This window comes from Pteropus alecto, unplaced genomic scaffold (genome assembly GCF_000325575.1).
Source record: "Pteropus alecto unplaced genomic scaffold, ASM32557v1 scaffold172, whole genome shotgun sequence".
Classification (NCBI taxonomy): domain Eukaryota; kingdom Metazoa; phylum Chordata; class Mammalia; order Chiroptera; family Pteropodidae; genus Pteropus; species Pteropus alecto.
In genome coordinates this window covers 213,144-238,931 of record NW_006431924.1, presented here as the reverse complement: position 1 = coordinate 238,931, position 25,788 = coordinate 213,144, and the positions used below count along the sequence as shown (strand labels likewise).

The following is a 25,788-nucleotide window of genomic DNA, read 5'->3' as shown; positions in this document are numbered from 1 at the left end:
AGGAAACTATACAAAGTTGCCAGCAACGGAGAGTATGGGCCTCTTTATTCTCTGCTTTGAGCAGTTAACAGGTGGGAGATACGGAGCCAATCAGAGACTGAATTCTCAGAGTCCTCACTGGCTCCACCCAATCCCAGGCCACGGAGCCATAGCCACTGGGGCAAGGGGAGCCATAGCCACTGTTGCTTGGTAGCTGTTACTACCCTTAGCTTCTTAAAAACGTCAGAGGAAAAAGCAGTTGATATGCGCAGCCTGTGGGGGCCCAAGTCGTGGGACTGAGCAGAGGAAGACAGATGGCTAAACTGTTTCCACTTTAGTCTGCGACATCACCCTCCCAGAAAACTGGTGCCTTGGTTTCCTACAGCATGTACCGAATATAATTAGCAATTTGCAGTTCATCCCTACAAGTATCCCAACAGCTGTGACCACGGAAGAGCTTTTCCCTGAGAGCATCGGAGATGGATAGAGCAAGGATTGAGAATTGGAATGAGACTGAGGCTGTGGAGCAGGAGGTCAAGAGGTCAGGTAAGGGGGTGAAAACAGAAACTAAACCTCCTGTTATTATCCTGGCATTCTTTCTTGATCCCAGCTTGCTCCCTCAGAATTTTGTTTTTTAAATATATATAATCCGTAATCTCACCTTTAAATACAACTGCCCCCACTCCACCCCTAATCCCTGGCTTGGTCAAAGTAGTATTTTACCAAGGAACAAATTTGGTTTTCTATTCTGGAAGCAGGGCAGAAGACTGAGTAACATAGTTCTCAGAAATGGCACCAAAAAATGGAGCCAAAGCATTTTGAGGCTGCTGCTGCTGCTAAAAATGTAGATCTTTCTCGCCTTCCTAATAATTAATTACTGAGTTGCAAACAGTAGAATATATAGAAGATAGAGAAAAAGATAAACATTGCTTGTTCATATTTTGTTTGCTTGTTTTTCTGTAGAAGATAAAAATGACCTGTGTTTTCCCTAGGTATAACAGCAAAGAAAATAGTAATCATATCAAGTACGCTTTTTGGAAGCATTGCCTTTATTCTTTGGGCAATGTTAGGATTTCCTAGAAAATGTAAGTGAACAATTTTAGCTAAAAAAATATGTATATTAATGGTATTATTACTGATTCAGTCTGATAACCAAGGACTAGACTTTTCTTCCCCTACATTGAACTATTGGAACTGAAAGTATTCTTCGAGCCAAAGTGTCTAATTTCTCTTTGAACTTAGTCACTTGCTTTGTCTTCTAGAATTCTTTCAATAAGCATCTCTTGAACATCAGGCATGTACTAGGTGATATGATAGCAAAATGACAAAAAGAGATTTATGGCTTCAAAGGAATTCATCTATACCTGAAAAAAACAAGCATATAAGCAAACAGTAGCAACACAATAAAATAGTTGCTAAATAGGCGTATGTTTAATTTCAAGCAGAAGATGTGACTATAAATCTGCTTCTGGTAGTTAAGTAAGGTTTTATGAAGAGAAAAGTGTTTGTGCTGAATCTTAAGGTCAAGTAGGCATTTATCAGAGCTTTAAATGAGAGAAAGAACGTGAGCATCAGAGAATCACACCAGGTATCATTATAATATGGTTTAAAAGAAGCTGACAGGGACTAGCAATTATATGCCACTTTTCTCATGCATAAATCTCTCACTCCCATAGGTAATTTTACACTTTTTCCTTTCTCTCCAAACCTTTAATGACTCCTTCTTTATTTTCATTCTCAAATCTATATCTTTGCTTCCAGTTTTACTTCAGAAGTTACAGCAATTAGAAAACTTTCAAATACTTTTAACACTGCACCTACTTACTTACTTCCATCTCTACCTATGTACTCTGTTTAGACTCCTGGTACTGTTGAGGAAGTATTTATGTTCTACACTAAATCTATAGCCTCTCACCTGATCAGTAATATTACTTTAGAAATAAGAACAAGGCCAGAGGTAGCACACTACCTGACTTCAAATTATACTACAAAGCGACAGTAATCAAAACAGCATGGTATAGGCAGAAAAAGACATACAGACCAATGGAACAGAATTGAGAGTCCAGAAATAAACCCACATATATATGAGCAAATAATTTTTGTCAAAAGGGCCAAAAACATACAATGGAGAAAAGAAAGCCTCTTCAAAGAATGGTGCTGAGAAAATTGGAATGCCACATGCAAAAGAACAAAACCAGACTGTTATCTATCACCATATACCAAAATTAACTCAAAATGGGTCAAAGACCTAAATATAAGACTTCAAACAACAAATTGCATAGAAGAAAATATAGGTACTAAACTAATGGACCCCGAGGATTTTATGAATTTGACCTCAGAGGCAAGGGAATTAAAAACAAAAATAAATGAATGAGACCATATCAAACTAGAAAGCTTTTGCACAGCATAAGAAACCATCAACAAAACAAAGAAGCAAACCTCTGTGTGGGAGATGTTTGCAGACAAACACCTCAAATAACAAGCAGTAGGCTTAATCTATCTCTCCTATAATCTCTTCTATCCATGATCTTCCTCATCTTAGGAACTAGCAATTTTATCTTTCCAGTTTTCAAACCAAAAATCTTATAGTCATGTTTGACCCTTTTCCCCCTCTCATACCCAAAATATAACTACATTCTGCCTGGTCTTTCAGAATACACCCAGAATCTGAATACTTTTCATCACTTCTACTATTAACCACCCCGTTCCTAGCCAACAGCCTTTCCCTTTTGACTGTTCTTCCCTCTTCTACCTTTGACCTCCTGGAGCAACATTGTCCAGTAAAAATATAATTTTAGCTATGAATGTCATTAATATTTTAGAAGACACATTTAAAAAGTAAAAAGGAACTAATAAAAATAGTTTTAATTATATTTTTATTTAACCCAGTATAGTCAATATATTATTTCACCATATCACAATATAAAAATTATTAATGTGATTTTTACATTCATTATTTATACTAAAGGTTTTGATAGTGCATATTTTATACTTACAGGACATTTGGATTTTTTCTTTTTTTATTAAAAATTATTGGGGTGACATTCTACTAGCCATAGTTCAAGTGCTCACTAGCCATATGTGACATACTGGATAGTACAGTTCTAAAGTATATTTTTTAACAATATTTTAAAACAAATAGGATCTGTTCAAAATGCTGCAATTTTTTTTTTCTTTATTAACGAAGTAATGCCAAAATCCTGCCAATGGCATACAAAACTTTATTGGATCCATTCATCCAATTACCTTTGAAATCTCATCTCCTACTACTTGCCCCTTCATTCAAGTCTTCCCCAGTCATACAGGCATCCTCATTATTTTGTGAACAAGTTAGGCACATTCATCTCAGTCCTTATACTATCTTTTATCTTTGCTTGGGAAGATCTTCCCCTGCATGTGCCTATGCCTTACTAGCTCACCTACTTCAAGCCTTTAGGACACATCGCATTCTCATTGAACCCTATCCTGACTACTGCACTAAAATTTCCACGAACAATCTTTCTACCAACCATCCCAAACCTCTTTATTCAGATATAGTTTATGACAACCTATTTTTAATTTACTAGACATTTAAGTCTCACAGAGCAATGATTTTTGTATATTATATACACTAAAGCGTCTAAAGCGTCTAGCACACAATAAAAGCTCAGCAGGTAGTTGTTAAATAAATAAATAAATGAATAAATGAATTAGTGAATGAATAAGAAAACTTGGCTTTCTGGTGACTCAAGTTCTGAACCAAATACTTGATTTTTCTGTTAGCTATTTATTTAAACTTGACATTTTAAAATTATTTTAAACTTGACATTTTAAAATAATTTTTCCACTTGGCTTTTATATCAGTCCCACGCTGATGAATTATTGTTCCGTTTCAGGATCTTCTCATTCATAAGCTTGACTTTGAACCAGTCATTAATTTCAGCTGTGAGTAGGAAGTGTCCTTTTAGTAAATCTTGTCTTTCTCAGAGTTATACCTTAAGAAGTAACTTTATGCAGTAAGGTGAAGAGTAAAAAGCTAGTAAAATTTCAACATTTTTTCCCTTCCATTGTTTTGTGCTTAAGGACAAAGGAAATCTTTAACTTCTGGGGAAATGTCGTTCTTGAAATACAACCTAGTCTCAGATAGGGGGCCTGCCCTCTGAGGCTATGGAGATAGAGAATTTGCTTATTTACAGTGAGGCATGTCCCAGATGCCATAGTAAATTACTGGAAAAGAAATAGAGAAAATGACAGTATAAAGAAACTGGAAGGGGGAAATGGCTGAAGAAGTGTAATTGAGTTCTTTGAAGTTTGTTTATTTGTTTATTCTTGCTGTCTTAAACTATGTATAGATCTGAATTCTTCAATGATAATTTCTTTCATGCTCTGTTCTTGATTTTTATTTTTTTCTGAATTTAAAATTAAACTATTTGAATTGAATATAAAAGTAAAGCACATTTTTTCTTTTATTTACTTTTTATTATTTTGATTTTTTAAATTAGAGTTGACTTCAATATTATTTTATATTACTTTCAGCATAGTGGTTAGACATTTATATAATTTACAAGGTGATTCCCCCCAATTACTCTAATACCCATCCGGCACTATACATAGTTACTACAATATTTTTGACTATATTTCTTATGCTATATTTTACATCCCTGTGACTATTTTGTAACTACCAATTTGTACTTAATCCCTTCATCTTTTTTTCAACCAGCCCCACACCAATCCCTCTCCCTTCTGGCAATTATCAGTTCATTCTCTGTATCTATGAGTTGTTGTTGTTGTTGTTGTTGTTGCTGCTTTATTTGTTTTGTTTTTATTTTATTCTTTAGATTCCACATATAAGTGAGATCATATGATATTTGCCTTTCTCTGTCTGACTTATTTCACTTAGTATGTCCTCTAGGTCCATTCATGTTATCATAAATGAAAAGATTTTATTCTTTTTTTATGGTCAAGTGATAGTCCATTGTGTATACGATTCACATCTTTTTTATATAGTCATCTATTGATGGGCACTTAGGTTGCTTTTGTATCTTGGCTATTGTAAATAATGCTGCAGTGAATATAGGTGTGCATATATCTTTTCAAATTAGTGTTTTGGATTTCTTCGGCTAAATATGGATCAGGGGTTAATATCCAAACTTTATAAAGAATTCATACAACTCAACACCAAAAACAAGAAAATGATAATCCAATTAAAAAATGCGCAGAGGACTTGAATAGACATCTCTCCAAAGTGGATATACAGATAGCCAATAGACATGAAAAGATGCTCAATGTCACCACTCATAAGAGCAATGCAAATTTAAATTACAATGAGATATCATCTCACACATGTCAGAATGACTATCATCAATAAATCAACAAACAATAAGTGTTGGTGAGGATGGTGAGAAAAGAGAACCCTCATACATTGTTGATAGGATTGCAAATTGATGCAGCCACTACAGAAAATAGTATGGAGATTCCTCAAAACATTAAAAATAGAACTATCATATGACCCAGCGATTTCATTTCTGGGTGTTCATCCAAAAAAACGCATTTTTTTTTCAATCTGAAATATATGAGAATCGTTTACTCTGAAGGCTAAACTTTCTTTCTCTTACACTTTGTTCATTTTTTTTTTCTCTATCACTATGTTGATCTTAGCTAAAAATCTAAGGATCTTTAAATTTGAAAAGACATGCACTTGGAAGACTACTACATGTCCACAAGGCTGGAACCGAATCCATGATAACTGCTTCTTTCGATTTGATCTCGAAAAAACTTGGAGAGAAGGCCAGGCCAACTGTATGGCCTATCACGGATCTCTGGTCAGATTCGGCTCCCAGAATGAAGTGGTTAGATTTCTCCTTTGCAATATAAATCTCATTTAGTTTATAGAGCTACTGTGTGACAGGTATACTTTGAGAGTATGATACATAACTCAACAAAACAATCTTTGCCTTTATGTAGTTTACATCCCAAGGGAAGAGATGGGAAATGAAAAATCATGATAAATATGTAAATTATATAGTATATTAGAAGTCAGTAAATTTTATGCAAAGATAGAAGTATTTATAAATTAAGGGATAATATGAGGGTTACAAGTAGGTAGGCGGCAAGATAGTCTTTTCTCATTGAGGTGATAATACTTGAGCAAAAATGTAAAGTAGATAAGGGATTTAGTCAAGGGAATCTAAAGGGATAAACTTCTCAGCAAGAGGAAACCACTGGAACAAAGGCCTTAAGATAGGTATATGCGTGAAATTTTCTAGGAACAGAAAAGAGGCAGCCAATCACTGTGCCTAGAATGAGAGAATGAGTGAAGGGTGTGTATCAATAAGATCTTGTAATCTATTGTAAAGACTGGTTTTTCCTCCAAGTAAAATAGGGAAATATTACAGAATTATGAAAAAAAATGTGATATGATCTGACTTAAGTTTTAAAAGAATCATTATCTTTGCTCTGATAGGTTAGTAATGGCAAGTATAAAAGCACAGTGTCATGTTACAAAGCTGTTGCAATAACCCTAGCAATAGAATAATGGGCTCAAAGAAGGATCATAGCATTGGAGGTAGTGAGAATTAGAAATTCAGAAGAGGTCCATTACTGCACTGCACTCTGTATTTTGTAAAAGGAAATTTTGACCCACTCTATGGGGCCCTCTACATACTGGATTGGACTGAGGAAACAAAATGCAAGCACCCACTGGATGTGGGAAAATGGAGATGCATTAAGTAACTGGTAAGCCTTAAAAACATTTATTTGTTATTAAATGTGTTAAGCATGGTAAGGATCATGAGTCTATAATCAGCTACCTCCAAAGTTTCCTCCACACCATCCCCGCAAAAGATCCTCGGCAGATAGGGGTCAAAGAGAACCTTCAGACAAATACATGGTCTTTAGTGAGAGTTTGGCATCAACTACCAATATTGACTTCTATATGGTGAGTTAGACTATACCGTGTGTGAGACACAAGTATTCCTTTTATCCTAAACTAAATAAAAGTCTAAGTAGTTGGATCCTTGCCTTGTTCCACTTGAGGCTTTGTCTTTTGTTTGCTTGCTATTGCTTTGGACTTTCATTGACACGGGAGTCTTAGAAAAATATATTCGAGCCTATACTTACCCCACCCACTGATGGCTTGAAATGGAAGAGAATAAGTCAGAAAGAGAAAATATTTGCTCCTCTTGGCCTTTATTTAAAATGCTAGAACTTCACTATGTTCCTTAGCTTGAGGAAGTGATTGTACTCTTAGACTCTTGAAACATTTAAAATGTTCTGTATCTTCAGGAAGGATAACTAAAGAGAAAGAGTACTGAGTTCCCCATAGAGAGGTCCATTATCTAGCTACATTTTGTGGAGCAACTACCATAGATAGACACTCTTCTAGTTCTGTGGCATTCTATGCTAGATATTATATGAGGTATATGACATAAACAGAATAGCAAGATGTTTTATGATATTTACTAGATTATAAAACAACATAAATTTAGAGAAACTTCTGTCACCATTGTATTTATAACCAATTTGAGGTGAAAATACACATACTGTGATTTGAGAATAATAATATAATCAGTAACTATGTGTTCAACTTTGAAAATGTACGAAAAAGTATGATATAAACTTTATGACTACAAAACCTAATACTTATGGTATTTTCTTGAGAGAAAATACTGACAGCTTAACACGATATTATACATAGTTACACTTTAAAAAAATGATGAGGGAGAAGTCAGAGTTTTAAGTCACTTAAAGTTGGTGTATTAGTTTGCTATGACTACTGTAACAAATATCACAGACAGTTGCCTTAAGGAACAGTTCTGAAGATTAGAAGTCCCAGGTCAAGGTGTCAGTAGGGTTGATTTCTCCTAAGGCTTTTCTCTTTGGCTTGTAGATGGCCATCTTCTACCTCTGTGTCATCACATGATCTGCCCTCTGCACACTCCTGTGTCTAATTTCAGCCTTAAGACAGACCATTTTTTAACGTGTGAAGGGTGGTCAATGAAATAACAGTTAAACTCTCCCTCTATATAATCTTAAAATGGCTAAATAAACTGATTTATTCATTTTTATTCCAAAGTATAAAGAGAAAAATCTAATCTTTTACAAAATGGGTTTACAATGTTTATTACATTATAGAACAGCATAAAGTTCCAGGACGTTCTTTGTTATTAAGGCGATAAAGGTCTCATATTCATTTCTTCCCAACACCACAGTCCCAAGGTAAAGTTTAAATCTTGATAAGAGTGAGAAAAGCAGTTTATTTCACTTCTTGTGTTTCTTCCACGTTGCAGATTTTGAAATACAGTCAACGAAATTTACACTACGTATATTTTAAGCTATGCTTAGTTATTTTTCATGAAGCTTAGTAAATAATTAATCTCTTTGTTTTGTTCCAGGTTCCGTATTGAAGGAAATGGAAATTGTGCTTTCATTTTTAAGACGGGCATAAGCAGTGCCAATTGTGATGATAAAAGAAAATATATATGCAGCAGAAAGGGACTTTGTCCTTAGATTGTTTCCCCGTACAAACAATTAAAAATGTTTTAAAAGTCTTTTTATGTATTACAAATTTATATAGATACATTTTCTTTCCCATCAAGCATAAATTTTAAGTCAACTGATGAAATTTTAAATTATTTTTTTATCATTATTTAAATACATATATAAGAAGCCAAAAACTAAACTGAGATTTTAATCTTTCTAGAATGGAAACACCATGGAGACAGGGACTTCTGTCTGTTCTGTTCATGGATATATATCACATACCCAGAACAATATCCAGCACATATCAGATATTCTATGAATGTGAAAGAACCAAGAGATGAATGTATGCATATATGTTTTTACAACTTATGCTAGACCACCTAAGCTGGTCCATCTGAGCCAATGAGTGTAATAGTGATCTTGGTCGTAACTGATAAGTCAGCATGATTTAGAATGGAAAGTAAAAGGAAGGGAGAGAAAGATACCTCTACTTATCTGAAATTCAATTAGATCTTCTAAAGTTGATAAAAGAGAAGAAATGTGAGGTGAACAATGATGTTCCACTCAGGCTTGAGTGGTGTGTATCTCATTAGAATTCGCAAAGAAGGCCCATGGGAGAAATATTAAGAAGTTAATTAGGTTTTTCTACTTTGCTTCACCATCGAAGACCAAATCCCTAAAATCGTCCAGGGATGCCAATGACTGGGTGGGTAATGTGCCTTATTCCAAGGGGGAGAATTGAAAGCCATGTTTATGTGCATTTATGTCATGTTCTCCAAAATCAGCTTTATCAGTAATAAAGCTGACTTTTCCTTCATTTGTTTTCTTAGCTTTGAACCATGACAGGAAAGAGAAGAATAGAAGTTGTTGGACCCTGCAAAATCTCAACATGACAAGAGCTTTTCCACAAAAATCCCTTTAGAAATTCTTTCTCCAAACTCAACCATTTTACATTTCAAAAGTTGAAGAAAGGAACAGGTTCTCATTCACTTCTTCTTAAAATATATATAAGGTTTTCTGGAATCTCACTTTAGAACTTTCCATCTTTTAAAATTTGGTGTGCAGTATAGATCTTAATTTTCACATCTGTTACAAATATATGCACCTATGAAGATGCATTTATTCAAATATAGAAACATGTATTCATATATTCAAAAACATATAAGTGACAATCATATATACTGAAAACACTTAGAAACATGTATGTATATATGCATATGCTATATATCCAGATACAGATACTACACTAATATGTTCACATATATCTGTACAAATGTAAAGTTTTACATATAAATATAGGCATGTAAATTATACATGAAAATATATTCCAAAGAAACCTGGAGTGGCTATAATACTACCAAAGTAGATTTCTAAAGAAAGCATATTACTGTGGATAAAGAGGTAAGTTTCATAATTAATGTGTCAATTCATTTGAGAATATATCCATCCTAATTGTGTGTGCATCTATTAAGAGAAATTTAAAACACATGAACAAAAACTTAAAGAGAGACATAGAAAACAATTATATTTTGGCATTTTACCCCCTTTTCTCAATAAATGATAACAATAATTTATAGAACAAGAATACTGAACAACATTATCAACCAACTTTGATACTTATAGAACACTTCACCTAACACTAACTGAGTTCATTTTTTTTCAAGTTTATACAAAAATTTTAAGACCATATCTTGGCCACAAAAGAATACTAAATGAATTTCAAAAAATTTTTTAAAAGTATTTCTCTGACCACAACAGAATGAACTGGCAATCAACAACCATACAGTATCTGGAAAATCTGTATGTATTAAGAATGTAAAACACAGGAAGGAGTAGAGCAATTAACATGAGAAAAAAAAGCTATAGATTAATCTAGGCATCTACATTAAAAAAGTAGAAAAATAAAAAGCCGAACCTAATGTAAGAAAGAATGAAGAATGAAAGAAATGCAAAAACATCAATGAAATAGAAAAGAGAAAAAAAAAGAGAGGAAATAGGATGTAAATAATGTCAGGTTCTTTGAAAAAGATTAATAAAACAGATTAACATCTAGCTAGTTTGATCAGCAAACTAGCTAGATGTTAATCTGTTTTAATAGATGAGCAAACTAGGAACTTTCTAAAGCTGATCTACAAAAAACTACATCTAGCATATTTCCTCCTAAGATTGGGAACATTATTAAAGTAAGCAAGCTTTCTCTATTCAACATTTATGGCAGGTTCTGGCCAGTGCAACAAGGCAAGAGAAAGAAACCAAAGAAGTACTAATTAGAAGAGAAATAAAACACCTGTGAAGAAAATCTTAAGAAATCAACAAAATAGATAATAGAACTGCTAAGTGAATAGTTTGATAAAGTTTCACAGGACATGGTCAATATATAAAAGTCTATTTTATTTTTACTAACAGATTGGAAATTGAAATTAAATACATAATACCATTTTCACTAATATAAAATTTTAACATAGAGATATAACATCATATGTATAAACTTGTACATTAAAAACTATAAAACATTGCTGAGTAAAAAAGGGGGTCTACATAAATGGAGGAAAAACAATGCTTATACATGAAGACCAAATGTCATTTAAACATCAATTTCCCCAAATTTATAGATTTAGTGTAAACTGAGTAAAAATCTTGGCAGGTTATTTTTTGGAAATTGACAGGAAGATTCAAAAATTTTTAAAAATATGAAAAGGACTTAGAAAAGTAAAATTTTTTTAAAGAGTACAATATAGTTGGAGGATTTATAATAACATTTTAAGATTTAACATAAAGCTACAGCAGTCAGGATCATATGGCGTTGATGTAAGTATAGAAAACAAAATAAAATAAAATCAAGACCTCAGATATAGGCCCTCGAATTTTCAAAAGTGAAAAGGTAATTCAAAAAGAACAGTCAGAAAATGGTCCTGGAACAGTTGCATATTCATATTTTAAAAATTTAACCCCAATATTTACCTCATACCAAGTGTAAAACTTTTCTCAAAGTGAAATACCTAAATATAAAAGCTAAAACTACAAAATATCCAGAAAAGGAAAAAACAGAGGGAAATCTTTGAGTCCTTAAATTTGGCAAAGATTTCATTAAGAAGCACACAATTCACAAATCATGGAAGAAAAAAATAATGTTTGTTATTATTAAAGTAAAATACTTTTGATTTTCTAAACTGTGAGGAAAATGAAAAGTTAAGCCATAGGCTGAGAGACATTTACAAAACAAATACGAGATGAAAGATATGTATCTAAAATACATAAAAAACTCTTACAACTCGAGAAGAGACCAACAACCCAATTAAAATGGGCAAGATATTGAACAAACATGTTATCAAAGAAGATAATCTAAATGAAAAACACATTAAAACATGCTTAATACAATGTCATTAAAAGAATGTAAACCGGAACTATGTAAGAGATCAATATACCATCATTAGAATATTTAAAATTAAAAAATTAAGTCTAACAATAAAAGTGTTGTTGAGTTGTGGAGCATCTGAAACTTTCATACATTGGTGATGGAAAATGAAAATTATACAGCCATTTTGGAAGCAAATTTGATAGTTTTTTTGTAAAGCTAAATATATACTTACCTCATGATGCAGCAATTCCACATCTGGGAATTTATCTAAGAGAAATAAAACATATGCTCATAAAAGACTTGTTATGAAGTACACATAGCAGCTTTATTTATAATAGTGAAATACAGAAAACAAAAGTCTATTATCTGCTGATTGGCAGATATAAATATAAAATGTGATATAAATACAAAATGAGAAACTACTCATTAATTAAAATAAGAATTACTTATATGCAGAGCTTGGATGAATCTCAAAAACATTATCTTAAGTAAAATAAGCCAGACATAAACACTTCATACTATATGTGATTCGATTTATATAACATATTCTAGGAAAGGCAAAACTATGTTGACATAAACAAATGAATGCTTCCCATAGACCAGAGAGGATAGTGATTATAAAAGGAAACAAGAAAAGTTGAAGGGCAATTTGGATGGCTGTATACATTTGTCAGAACTTACCAAATTGTACACTAAAAACTGGTGAATGTTGTAAGTAAATTATATAACTTTTAAAAATATATATTGTTTTAATTTTTTAATTACAGTTGACATACAATATAATAGTTTCAGGTATAAAACATAGTGATTAGATATTAATATAACTTATGAAGTGATCACTTCAATAAGTCTAGTACCCATCTGATACCATACATAGTTATTATAATGTTATTGATTATATTCCCTGTGTTCTACTTCATCCCTGTGACTATTTTTATAACTGCCAATTTGTACTCATTTTAAATTTTTTTATTTTTCAATTACAGTTGGCATTCAATATTATTTTATGTTACTTTCTGGTGTACAGCGTGGTGGTTAGATATTTATATAATTTATGAAGTAATCTCTCCCATTAGTTCGGTACCCATCTAGCATTATACATAGTTATTATAATATTATTGACTATATTCCCTATGCTGTACTTCACATCCTCATGACTATTTTGTAATGACCAATTTGTACTTATTAATCCCTTTACTTTTTTCACCCAGCTCCCCAAGCCCCCACCCATCTGCCAACACCAGTTTGTTCTCTGTATCTGTGAGTCTGTTTCTATTTTGTTTGTTTATTCTGTTCTTTAGATTTTACATATATGTGAAATAATATGATGTTTGTCTCTCTCTGTCTGACTTATTTCACTTAGCATAATACCCTCTAGGTCCATCCATGTCATTGCAAATGGTAAGATTTCACTTTTTGTTATAGCTGAGTAAACATGACTTTTTAAACTATTAAAGAGTTAATTATTGGGAAAGTGTGACTTATAACACTTTATATGGTTTAAAATTTGTTTTATTTGAAACATATATAGAGGAGATTTGGGAGTGGATCCATATCAGTTCTCAGTTCTTTACATGTTGTAACATGGACCTCTTTATTTGCATGCATATATTGCTCAAGAGTAAAAAATAAGTTATATTTTCATCCAGAGTCCTGTAGTAACATTTAAACAGAGAATAGAAGATAATATTAAACTAGCTTTATAATCACATCATTCAAATAGCGTTTGTTCAATGTAAAAATCGCATATGCTTAAAGAAGGAGCCGATCTTAAACAGCATTCCTGGGGTTTTAATAAGTGGAGGAAAAAAAGAAGTTTATCAGAAGGCAAATGGAAAGAGGGAATGAAGAAGAGACATCAGAAGGTATGAGTTTAAATCCAAACATGCCCGAATTTATTTTAAATAATAACTTAGACCAATCATTTGATTTTTCTGAATTTTAATTTTATCAGTACATTTCAAATATTTGTTGTATAAATGTAACTTTGTAACATAAATATAACATAAATATATTTACAAACTAAAAATAGCACTTGTAACAAACAGTTATACAACCTCCATACTATCCAATCTAACATGCTACATAAAGTTCCATGAAAGTTAATCAAAAAGTAAAGTAGGGAAAAAAACAATGATTTTATTATATTTACTATCATGTTAAATTTTGAGTGGGAATATAAATTGGTATAATCTATTTGGAAAGTGATTTAACTTGATCTATCAACCTATAAAGTGTATATATTCTCAAACTCAGCTATTTCACTTTTAAGGCTCACCCATTAGATATACTTGTATATGTGTGTGCAGTATAAAGGCATATGGATTTGTGCTTAAAATATTGGGAAATGACCATAATATTACCAAATGGACAGGTTAGATAGGTTTTATTCATACAGAACAGCTTGTAGTTCTTAGTTATTAGTTATACAAAAAATTTTAAGATATATTATTAAAAAACAATAAAGTACAGAATAATGTGCATTATATGTTAACATTTGCATAATAAAAATATATACACCTATATGTGAACAGATAGATAGATGATAGATGATAGATAGATCATAGATAGATAGATAGATATGCCTAAATATATGATTATATTTATCTTCCTCTAAGATTTACAGAACCTGAGGCCAAAAAAACAAATCTAGGCTCACATTTCCTGTATTTAAATATCTGTGCTTATAATCTGAGCTAACGATTTTCTGTTCTATCCTACTCAAATAACGTTAATTTCATAACCATGAAATTTAAAAATATGTAAAAAGAGCATAGGAGTGTTGGAGTGACATGTATTATTTCTAATGTTTTCTTTGTACAAGCAGAAAATCTAGATAAATTTCCTGCATAAAACATGAAATAGACATTAAGTGTGCTGCTTAACATTATAGAGGTGACCACTGGAAAAAATACATAAATATATATAAAATTGAATAAGGAGATGTAGGGCTGGTGTTTTACACTCATTCTCAGTTATCAATAAGGAATTTAACAGATAATGTCTATAAAGGCTAAATATAAGCATATCACTTATAAATACTTTAGAAACGGCCGTGTCCTCTTTCTACCCTACTGCATGACAAGGTCTGGAGATGGGGACAGAGGCTTCAAGGAATGCATCGTCAAGAATGAGGACGTGGCATGTGTTTAGGGATAATTAGTTTCTTAGGAACGATCCTATTAATAGGGGGAATTTGGGTAGCACAAATTCTAGTAAGTGTAAACGTTGTACAAGTGGATTTCTTCAAAATTGGCTCTGAGGAAAACATACTAAATTCCCCGCGTACGGAATCAGTTCTAGTCACCCTGACATGTCCAGAATGCGTAAACCCTTTATTTGAACAGTTATTAAGAGAAATTCTTTTTGACATGCCTCTCAAAGATGTTATGAACAAATTACAACAAGCTGAATTACTAGAACCAACTTATGCTCCTGTTCCCACGCAGTTAGTAGAAAAATTAGTAAAGGATAAGAAATTTACTCATAAGCCTGTGCCTACTATGGAAGGGCCTCCTTTTGTGGCCTACTGGATAAATGAAAAACTCTAGTATCCACCTAGCCGGGCTAATAGTATGAAAAGATTACCTGATCCTCCTTTGCCTTATACAGGAACTTATAATGAAGATAGTGAATAAAGATAGAATTCATGTGCCTTATAGTAGTTTAAGTTGTATAGAAAGGCTGGCTAGGTCAGGACCTCCTTAGTGCTTAAAACACAACGGAACAAAAACTTAGCTTACAAAAGCAGCTTTGTAAAACTGATTTTTATAAATACTTTCCTCAATACTGCACCAAGGAAACTTTCGAACAGCTATGAGAAAGGTTCAGCTTGAACTTTAGATATAGCATAAATCAAATAGCATTTAAAAGATTTCTTCAGGCAGAAAGAACAACAATGTCTGCCCACAAGCCAATATTTGCTGTTATGAATACCTCTATCTATCACCTTTACTTAAGTCAAACTGTATCTTACGTAATAGATATAAGAATTAAAAGTTTAGATTGTTCCATCAGGTAGTTCTGTTCAAATAATTGAGAGAAGAATGTACTAGTTAATCATGAATATTGATAATAATATACGTTATAAGATTTTCTCCTTCGCCTAACCACAGAAATTTAACTCCCTGCTACCTTAACCACAAAGTATAATCAAATGCCAAAATAGAAAGTATAAAAGTTGTACTCAAATCACAATAAAACGGAACAGTGTCACACCGCCTCTGAGCTCTGTAGTCGACTGTCTCCCGCGCCGACGCCTTGCTCACCTTCGGGGGCCCCTGGATCCTGTCGCTGCTGGACCGCGGCAAGAAACCACAAGAGAAAACTAATAACGTGACTGCAGTCTTCCTTTTATTTTTGTTTATTTCACTTTAAACACGATTTATTTCATTGACAAATATTGTGAAACAAAGAATTTTTAAAAAGCAAAATAAATTACCAGTCTTTTTGATGTCCTACAAATTAATAGTAGCCTTCCTGTTAGTGCATTTTGTATTGTAAAAGGTTAGTACACTTCTATTCCAATAAGACTCCATCCCGGATACCACTGCATCAGATTATTTATTAACCAATAAAAAGCAGAGAAAAATATCCACAAAATCGGCCAAAAGAGCCACAGATAGGTTTAAACATATTTAAATTCAACAGAAAGGGTAAAAGCAAAAATACATGTGTGGATTACTGAAGAAAAAATAATGTATTTATGAAGAAGTTTGGATAAACGTGTTAAATCGATGCTTACTGAGAATCTACAATGTAGAAAACAGCCTGAATATCTTTGTTTCTGGACATTCCATGACCATCCCTCTCAGGGGGCAAAGTGGGGTGTTGCTGGTTTGATGTTACCTCAGAAATTGAAGTGGATGAAAAAGCCATATTTTTGAAGTGTAACCAAGTAATTCACACCACTATGACAAGCCAGGCCCTATGAATACAATATAGGTATTTGATTGCCTCTGTCAGGCTTGGGGAAAAACAAAATACACACACAACACACACACACACACGCACACGCACACACACACACACGCGCGCACACACACAGAGTAATTGCAATGCAAAACATGAGGTGTTTTAAATAAATGAATGTACAAATTATAAGGAAGCACATAAGGGGAGAGAAGTTTCCAAAGTTTACTGATGACATACAATGCCATTTCTATGCCCATTATACCTTTTATGTCAGTTCATTTAATAGCCTTCCAAACAGAATGGGAAAGTTGTGTTTCTACAAAAGCAATGACGAATATCCAATAAAAAGAATTCATGTAACTTTCCAGAAATCCAAAAAACTGACAAAATATAGACCTGAGATTACAATCTTACAATCAGTTCATCTGATTCCAAAAGTAGCTCTTTCCAAATGACCACAAGGCATGAGCCAACCATATTGAAGGTATCAGTCCTTTAACGTGATTGAGCAAAACTTAAAGGACATTCATTATTCCCTGTTATAAGCTCCTTGATTTCACAGAAATGAATAGAGGGCTGGCTCTGCACAACAGAGAAAAGGTATGTACAGATTTTTAGTTGTCATAATTGAGCATATTAATATATATTCAAATTCAGAGAGAAATGCTGACTCTAACCATGAAAGTAGATCAGTGATCTAAATAATGAATGACTTAAAGATGTAAAATTATTAATACATAATACAACTTCATACACAAAATGATCTGCAAGGAATATACATTTCTATTTTAGCTCACATATATGCTGCAATTCATAAACAGATTTTTAAAGTGATAAAAATGTACCTGATTATGTGTGTGTGTATAGATAGATAATAGGTTAGATAGGTAGATAGATGATAGACAGATAGATAGATAGACAGATAGATAGATGATAAATGATAGATAGATTGATAGAGATACATTTTACCTAAATGCCAGGCATCATCATTGTAAAGTTCTCCATGTAGCATCTCATTTGATCATTGTAACATTCCTACAAGGGAAGTACAATTTTAATTTTGCTCTCAATTTTGCAGAAGAGAAAACTGAGCAGCGGAGAATTTAGGCAACTTTCTCAAGGTCAAGTAATAAATGTATTTGAACTTATACAGACTGAGTATGTGTGTATAATTATTATTTATGACTTGTTTATAGGTTTTCTATAAAATGAGATAATTCCAAGAAATGGTATGGAGTGCCCTAATGATAGGAATACTGCTTTCCATGTGTGCCACTCAATATGCCAAGTTTTTTTTGTTGTTTTTTTTTGTCTAAGGACAAAAGAATTTTGTTGATTCCATAATACTCTTTTAATGGGCGATTCAACAACATTCCATTCGCCTACCTAAACTAACAAGTCTGTCTACTTCTACCTCTAATGGAAACAAGTATGAGTTTTCTCATACTGTCTCTAATATAATTTAATGAGTCTCTTTTGTTTGTCCATTAACATTCAGTTAGACATAGAAGCTCACTCAGTGCATTTTATGAGTGATATGTACAATTTACCTTCTTGTTCTCTCCTACCAATCTGTATTAATTACATTTGCCATGACACCTCCAGAGCTACGTGATGGCAGCCATAACAGCTAGATACGCCAGACATGTAAGTTTCACTAGGTGAGTGAGAATAAAGGGAAAAGAAATGAAAAACATGCGACAGCCTAAGAATGCTAACCAACTTACTTATGGAGGAAAACTACAAAAGCGAGGTGAGGGAAAGCATTTCCATAAAGTAATAAAAGATTTGGAAGAATATGTGGAGTATTATACGTGCAAGAGAGGGCATAAGCTTATGTGTTTGAAGATATGTAGGGTGAATTTTATGGTATGTGTATTACTTCCCAAACATTTTTTAATGTACTTTTACAGAAAGGAAAGAAGTTATTTACCACAGTTTTACTCCACCCTGTAACCAAGATTGTTTTCCACGTTTCAACCTCTATAGCCTGAGGATGGACAGAAATAACTGACATCCAGCTAACGTGAATGAAGGTGTTTCTAAATGACTGAGCTTATGCCTTCTTTTGCAAATGCCTCTTTTTTGCTATTTTCTGGAACAAGATGTATAATATAAGAATTAGCTGTTCCTCAAAAATTTAGTAGATTTACTCTATTTTAGTTACCATTTCAGTATTTATAACATTTTAATTTCTCTTTTTTCTCATATATTTGGCATTTTATATTTTTCAAAAATCGATTTTCTTTTATCTTAGTTTATAAATGCTTTGGTGTTTTAATTTACTAGGACTGCTATGGCAAGATACAACAAACTGGGTGGCTTAAATGTCTAATATTTATTGTGTCACAGTTCTGGGGGATGGAAATTTAAAATTAGTGTGTTGATAAAGTTTGTTCTTTGTGAGGGCTGTAAGGAGAGGACCTGGTCCAGGTCTCTCTCCATGGCTTGTAGATAGTCATTCTCATTTTGATGTGGCATTCTGCCTGTATGTTAGTCTGTCTCCAAAATTTCCTTTTTTTAAAACAATTATTTAAAAGATTTTTTAATTATAATTGATATAAAATATATAATATGATATTAGTTTCCAATCTACAGCATAGTGATTCAACATTTATATACCTTACAAAGTGATCACCACAATAACTCTAGTAACCGTCTGCATATACCTTACAAAGTGATCACCACAATAACTCTAATAACCGTCTGTCATCATACATAGTTATTACAATATTATTGACTATTCCTTGTGCTATACATTACATTCCTGTGATTTATTTTACAACTAGAAGTTTGTACTTCTTAATCTCCTACCCTTTTTATATCCAATTCCCCGACCCCTCCCTTCTGGCAACCATCAGAAATGTGTAGAAGTCGGGGTGATCACTTTGTGAGGTACATAAATGTCTAATCGCTATGTTGCATACCTGAAACTAAGTATAATTTTAAAAAGACCAAAAGGAGAAATATAAAAAAGAAAAAAAACATAAAAATATAATAAAAAATAAATAATTGGAATAAATATTACAAATACTGAAATGGTAATTAAAATAGAGTGAATCTACCAAACTTTCAAGGAACAGCTAATTCTTATATTATACATCTTGCTCCAGAAATTAGAAAAAAAAGAGACATCTGCTCAATTTTTTATTAGCTAGCATTAGTTTGATTTCAAACCAAGCTAAGAACAAGACAAAAAAAATAGACAAATATTTTATAAAATTAGAAGTACAAATTTCAAATAAAATATTAGTTGACTAAATACAACAATGTACTTAATTTTGATTTTACTTTCTTCAATACTTTTACTCAAATTCAAGTGGGTCTATTTCTGGATTGCTTTAATATCAAAAAATCAATCAGCATAGGGCTACCTCCTTAACAGACTTAAAAAGTAAAACCATATAATTATTCAATAAATGTATATAAAACATTTGCAACATTCAATGTCTATCTGAGATAAACCCTCTTAGGAAGTGAAAAGTAGGAGAATACCTCCTTAAATTGCTAATGTTATATGTTAAATTTATACAGCACATTTATGTTCCTTAATAATAAAATTTTATACAGATTCCTTTTAAGATTAAGAACGAGAAAAAGATGCTTTCTTGTTGGTACTGTTTAACTTTGTATAGCACTAGCAGTTGTAACAGGTGACACAAGAAAAGCAAAGAAAATAAAATTTGATTCTGTTGGTATTCCTTTTTATATAATCAAACTGTCTGAAAACGCTGCAGATTTCTTTCATTAGAATCTCTTTACCCTTTTATTGTGATCATGAAACTGAAGGAAACCAGAATATATCATCTCAAAATATGCTTTTTTGACATAAAAATTATTTTGAGCCAAAGGCTATTAAGAAGCAGTAGCTACAGGAAAAACTCACTCTACACTTCTCCCATTTCTGCCTAAAAATAGGATATAAATTCTTCCTTTACTAGAAACGGACTCTTATCAGCCCAGAGACAACACATCTTACTCCATTAGTTTCCTCCTTAATACTTACCTTTCCACAGTTTGCTACCTTTGGAAGCCTAAAACTGCTTTTCTTTGACCGGCCACTTCTCCACGGATTTACTGTTCTTTGCTAAAAGTGCCTGTGTTTTAAGCCGTCTCTTTGAATTCCTTTGTTTCGATTTCTCCCACACTGTTTACCGTTATAAAGTGTGCTCCTCTCTTCAATCTTTTTGTTAAAGAGCTCCAGTTGAAGTAAAGTTTTGCCTCCTCTACAAAATCTAATAACTTTTCTTAGTTTTCATTTACTAGGTTTGCCCTACAGCTCTAAAGAGACCAAAAGTGTATGACATCTTTTTGATTTTACTTTCTTCAAAACCGTTTTTCTGATCTTTAAATGCACACATGTGTGTATGTATACATATATTCTTTCCAGAGTATTTCTACGTATGCTAATAATGTGTTGAGCAAGATTACCTTAATCATTAATAGAATTATTACTGTTTGTTCCTAATGTCCTAACATTTCCGTGAGTACCAAACCCCTCTCCTTTCTAATTCATTCTGCTCACCACAAATTACTGCTTTTATCTTGACATTATTTTGCTCAGACACATTAAACTTCCCCCTGCTGCTTACAGAATAAAGAAAACAATTTATCTTACATTTAAGTTCGTCTGTCATATGACCTTATAACTTTCCTTCCTTCTCTATCTTTAATTTTGTTGATTTATGTATCTGTTATAGCCATTTGCCCAATCATAGCAATTTGATGACCCTTTTACTTTCTTGATTACAATCCCCCATTCATACTATTTTCACCTTTTGAAATAACCTTGCCTTTCTTCCCTCCTTCCACCAAGTCTCAGTTATCTCCCCATCCCCCATGCCCCATCTGAACAGTTTTAACAATTATTGGCACTCATCTTCTTTGCCCTTTGTTAGACCATTGTATCCTCCATTACCTTTTATCTTATTTTAATGTATTTATTTTATTATTTTTTTAACAACCACCTTAATGCTTTGATTTAACTTTCTACTTTTCTCATCACCTCCATCTTGAACATGCGAAGCTAAGCTATAAATAGCTACTGTTGAAACCCATGATGCACCCAAACACAAATAGGCACCAGTGTATATTACAGTTTCTTACCCCTGCCTGCATATTAGAATGACTTGTGGGATATTTCAGAAAAGCCCTGGGTCCCACCCACATTCTGATTTCATAGCTCAGGGGCATAGTAACTCTCATGTGCAGTCATAGTTGAGAAGTGCTAGGTTAGGTGTGCTGCTTACCTGACCAAATTGGTCTATATGCAGTACTTTTTTTTTTTTCAGTTTCAGGTATACTTTAAGATATAGATATTTTTAATGAGAGTTTCTTGACTGATTATTATAGGGGAAGAATAAATAACAAACATACAGTCAGGGTTTCTATGGAAATTTTATTGTAAATGTTTATTTGCAGTTTACAAGTGGAAAATGCTTTCTTTTCCTGATTATTATAATGCTCATTTCTATTTTAGGTAAGTTGCTTAACTCATAAACTTTCGTGAATGAAAAGGGAGCTACATAGGCTTGACAAGCCCCATGACCAAAAGTAACCACACAGGATAGTCTGAACAATCACTTCACTGGGCAAGTCACGGTGGGTAATCACATCCCAGGCATATAATTTGGTTAGTAAAAGGTTTATCTTTACCTTAAGCAAGCCCTGTCTATTGTTCTTGTACATCTAGGATAACATGTCTTTGGAATGTCAGAGTAATTTTTACTTCCAGACTCCTCTAAAACTAATGTTAAATATACTGTATTTTATTATTTATATTTAATTCTCACAAGACTATAGAACAAATATAATTATGAAATTCATTTACAAAGAAATAGAGGCTAGAATGAATAACTTGTTTTTCACAAATAATAAATTCCAGAGCCAGAATTGAGACTCTTGTCTGACTCTAAATCCTGATTTTAACCATCATACAACACTGATTGTATAATTACAATGTATCTGTACTCATTTTTTTGGATCAAGACTAAGTAATATTATTAATAGTTGTTCTATAAAATATTCATTTATTTCTATCACATTATATTGAAAGAAAAAAATAGTAGCATAAGTGATATATTGCAAGATTTTCTCTGTTGAAGTAGATTTGTAAAAATGAAAATGTTAATTATCTTCTGGGTATTAGTTCATTTTGCGAAAAGAATTTTAAGGTAGATTTTAATTCCTGAGCCAGGGCCTAATGGTCTTCAGTCTTGATTTTCCATATGCATACTTTGCTTAATTTAACACTTACATTAAAATAACACTTTATAGCTCTTCTTTCTTGTTTCCTTTATCATTTGCAAGAGTACTGGATATTCTTCTTACAGCTTCTGTTGCTATAGAGTCCTAGATCTCAATGTTATTGATATTTAAACATCTGGAATTTAAATATTTATAGAGAAGAGTTATTATAAGAAATCTTTATATTCACTAATTAATTAATTTTTAAAAGTTTGAAAGCCAATATATTTTTTAATATACATTTGCTGTAGCCCAAATTCCAGTTCTGAGTATTACAAAAAAGAAAAAAAATCATGGCAGAGTGAAGAGAGAAAGCTTTGAAGTTGGCCCTACATTTAAATACTTACTTGGCTCTTTATTAGTTACATTAACTTATTCAAATATCTGGAGAGCAGAGACTTTATCTTATTCTGATTACTCAGGACCTAACTGCAAATGGTAAATTCTCAAAACAATGAACATAGAATGCATTTATTATTATTCCTTTTCCTTTGGCACTGACTGTTGGTTAGATAGAACAAATGTTTCAGTAACTCTTATATTTCAGTGATTCGTTGTCATTTATGATGAGTTTTACTTCCCCAGCTTGGATGTCCTCTCTTGTCTATGACCTTCTCCTTTCTTTCAAGGTAAAGATAAATCTTCGTTTTTTACCCTAGTCCTTGAGGCCTAAATTATATTCAGGTCCTTGTTCTCTTCCCCGATTGCTATATTTAATGCATTGCCTTGGGAGGATGTCAATATAGTCCATGAGAGGCTAGCAGTTCCATTTCTCAAAATAGAAGCCAGAGAAATAAGATAAAGTATAGACTACTCGATAACTAAATGGTTTTCCTTGCAGACAGGGGAATTAAATTCATCTATCATCCCATGAATGAAGCTAATTTTACAGGCCTCAAACCATGGAAGTAAAAAGTAAAGCTGATTCACCAGAATGAGTAGAAATACTTTTTAACTCATCTTTTATTTGATCATTTCTTTCCTTTTTTTTCCATTGCAGTTCTAATCTTTTCAAAATATCCCCTAACTATGGAATGTTCAGGAGAATGGATCAGAATAAAAGAGAAGTGTTTCTATTTTTCTGACGATACCAGAAATTGGACAGCCAGTAAAAACTTTTGCAGTTCACAGGGATCAGAACTTGCTCAAATTGATACAAAAGAGGATATGGTGAGAAAAGGGGAAAGTTTTCAATCATTTCAGAGCTTAAGTTTGTATGAAAAGAAAATAAAAAGGACCAAAGTTAATACTCAATGATAATGTATATCAGACAATGTTTTAAGCACTGTAGTTATAAAACACTTATCTTCAACCAATGTGTATGAAGTAAATATTTAAATATATCTATTTAAAAGGTGAGGAAAGTGAAGCACAGAGATGTTATGTAACCCAGTCATTGTCATACAGCCATAACTTTTGAACTGTGATTTTAACCCAAGCAAGTTAGCTAGCGATGCTATGTCCTTAACCACAATGCATATTGTCCAGATAGCTAAATGTCTTTGTTCAATGTTCTTGGATTATTAAATAGATTGTTTTTAGTGCCTTTACACTTGCATCTTCTCAAGAATGGCCTGGGAAAATGAAAACAATGATATGGCCCTTAGAATTTAGAGATGAGGGTGTGAGGAAAATCTGTACAGTCTGAAGAAAGTGAGACAGTGAATGAAAAACGTAAAAGAGGACATAGAAAGAAGGACTTGGACTTCAGGGGCACAGTGAGATGGAATAAGTTTATTTGAATAGAAAAGCTGACTAATAGATCTGTAGACCAATAATGAGAAGATATTCAGAAGTTAGTTTGATTTCTGATTCTATGAGCAAACATACAACAGGAATGGCATTCTTATCTGGTATGTAGTTAACCACTAAGTTTTACTATTTTAACAGTACTTACACTTTTTATTAAACCCTTTCTCCCTAAAATCCTTCCTCTGTGATGTTTGAGAGTGAACCTGTGCACAAAACAAAATATAAGCATCAGTTTTCTGTCACCTTTAAAGAACATGATATATTAATTCCTATAAAAATTGCTTAGCTCTTGGTTTTGTCATCTATTTGGCAGTTTGTAGTCTTTGTCATTCAGTCCATGACTAAAACGTACTGATAGTTTATGCATTAGAACTAGAAGTCAAATATGTTTTTCTCATCCATTTCCCATTTGAGAGACAGAAGTTAAAGATAATTCAAGACAGAACAGCTCAAAGAATTCAGTGACTTGTTGAAAGTCACTCTACTACTTAGAGATTTTAAGAAGTAAAAGGATAAAGTGAAAATCTTTCACTTTGCTAAAACTAAAGTAAACATCTGTACTGTTTGTTGCTATAGAAGTATTAGAGCATGTCAAATAGGATGGAAATCATAAAAGTTGGTTGCATTGAGAAGCATGTTTAGCAATGTGCCCTAGATAGATAAAAATAGATATAGGTAAATGTAGATAAATATAGAGATATATCTATATCTTTTACGTATTCATGTTTATTTATGTCTATTTTTCCACTTATTGTTCTAAATAAAGTTACAGATTACACTAATAATAATTAAATGCCTACATTCAGTCTTATATTCTTTTAATGTACCAGATATTTTTGTGCAGCACATTGTAATGGGTGAGTATAGATCTCGGTGTTTTATAAAATGTTTTAAATCACTCTATTCTTAATTTCATTTTTGATTACACCAGTAAGTGGTTTCCAAACTAATTTTGGTTGCTCCTTTTCAGGTTTGAAATTAATGGGAATGGATAATTTGCTTTTGGAGATGCTGATGGAGTCTATAGTTCCAGGGGATTTGTTGATATCAAGAGGATTTGCAGGAAACCTAGATTTTAA

General features: G+C 32.6%; 1 protein-coding gene across 1 annotated transcript; it reads left to right on the top strand.

Annotated features, from left to right (window-relative positions):
* The first annotated feature begins 458 nt into the window (after nucleotides 1-458).
* LOC102879980 (C-type lectin domain family 2 member A) lies at nucleotides 459-25,788 on the top strand. Its single transcript, XM_015585501.1, is given in 4 exon segments — nucleotides 459-525; nucleotides 23,958-24,127; nucleotides 24,996-25,057; nucleotides 25,680-25,788. Coding segments are annotated over 4 exon segments (408 nt in total).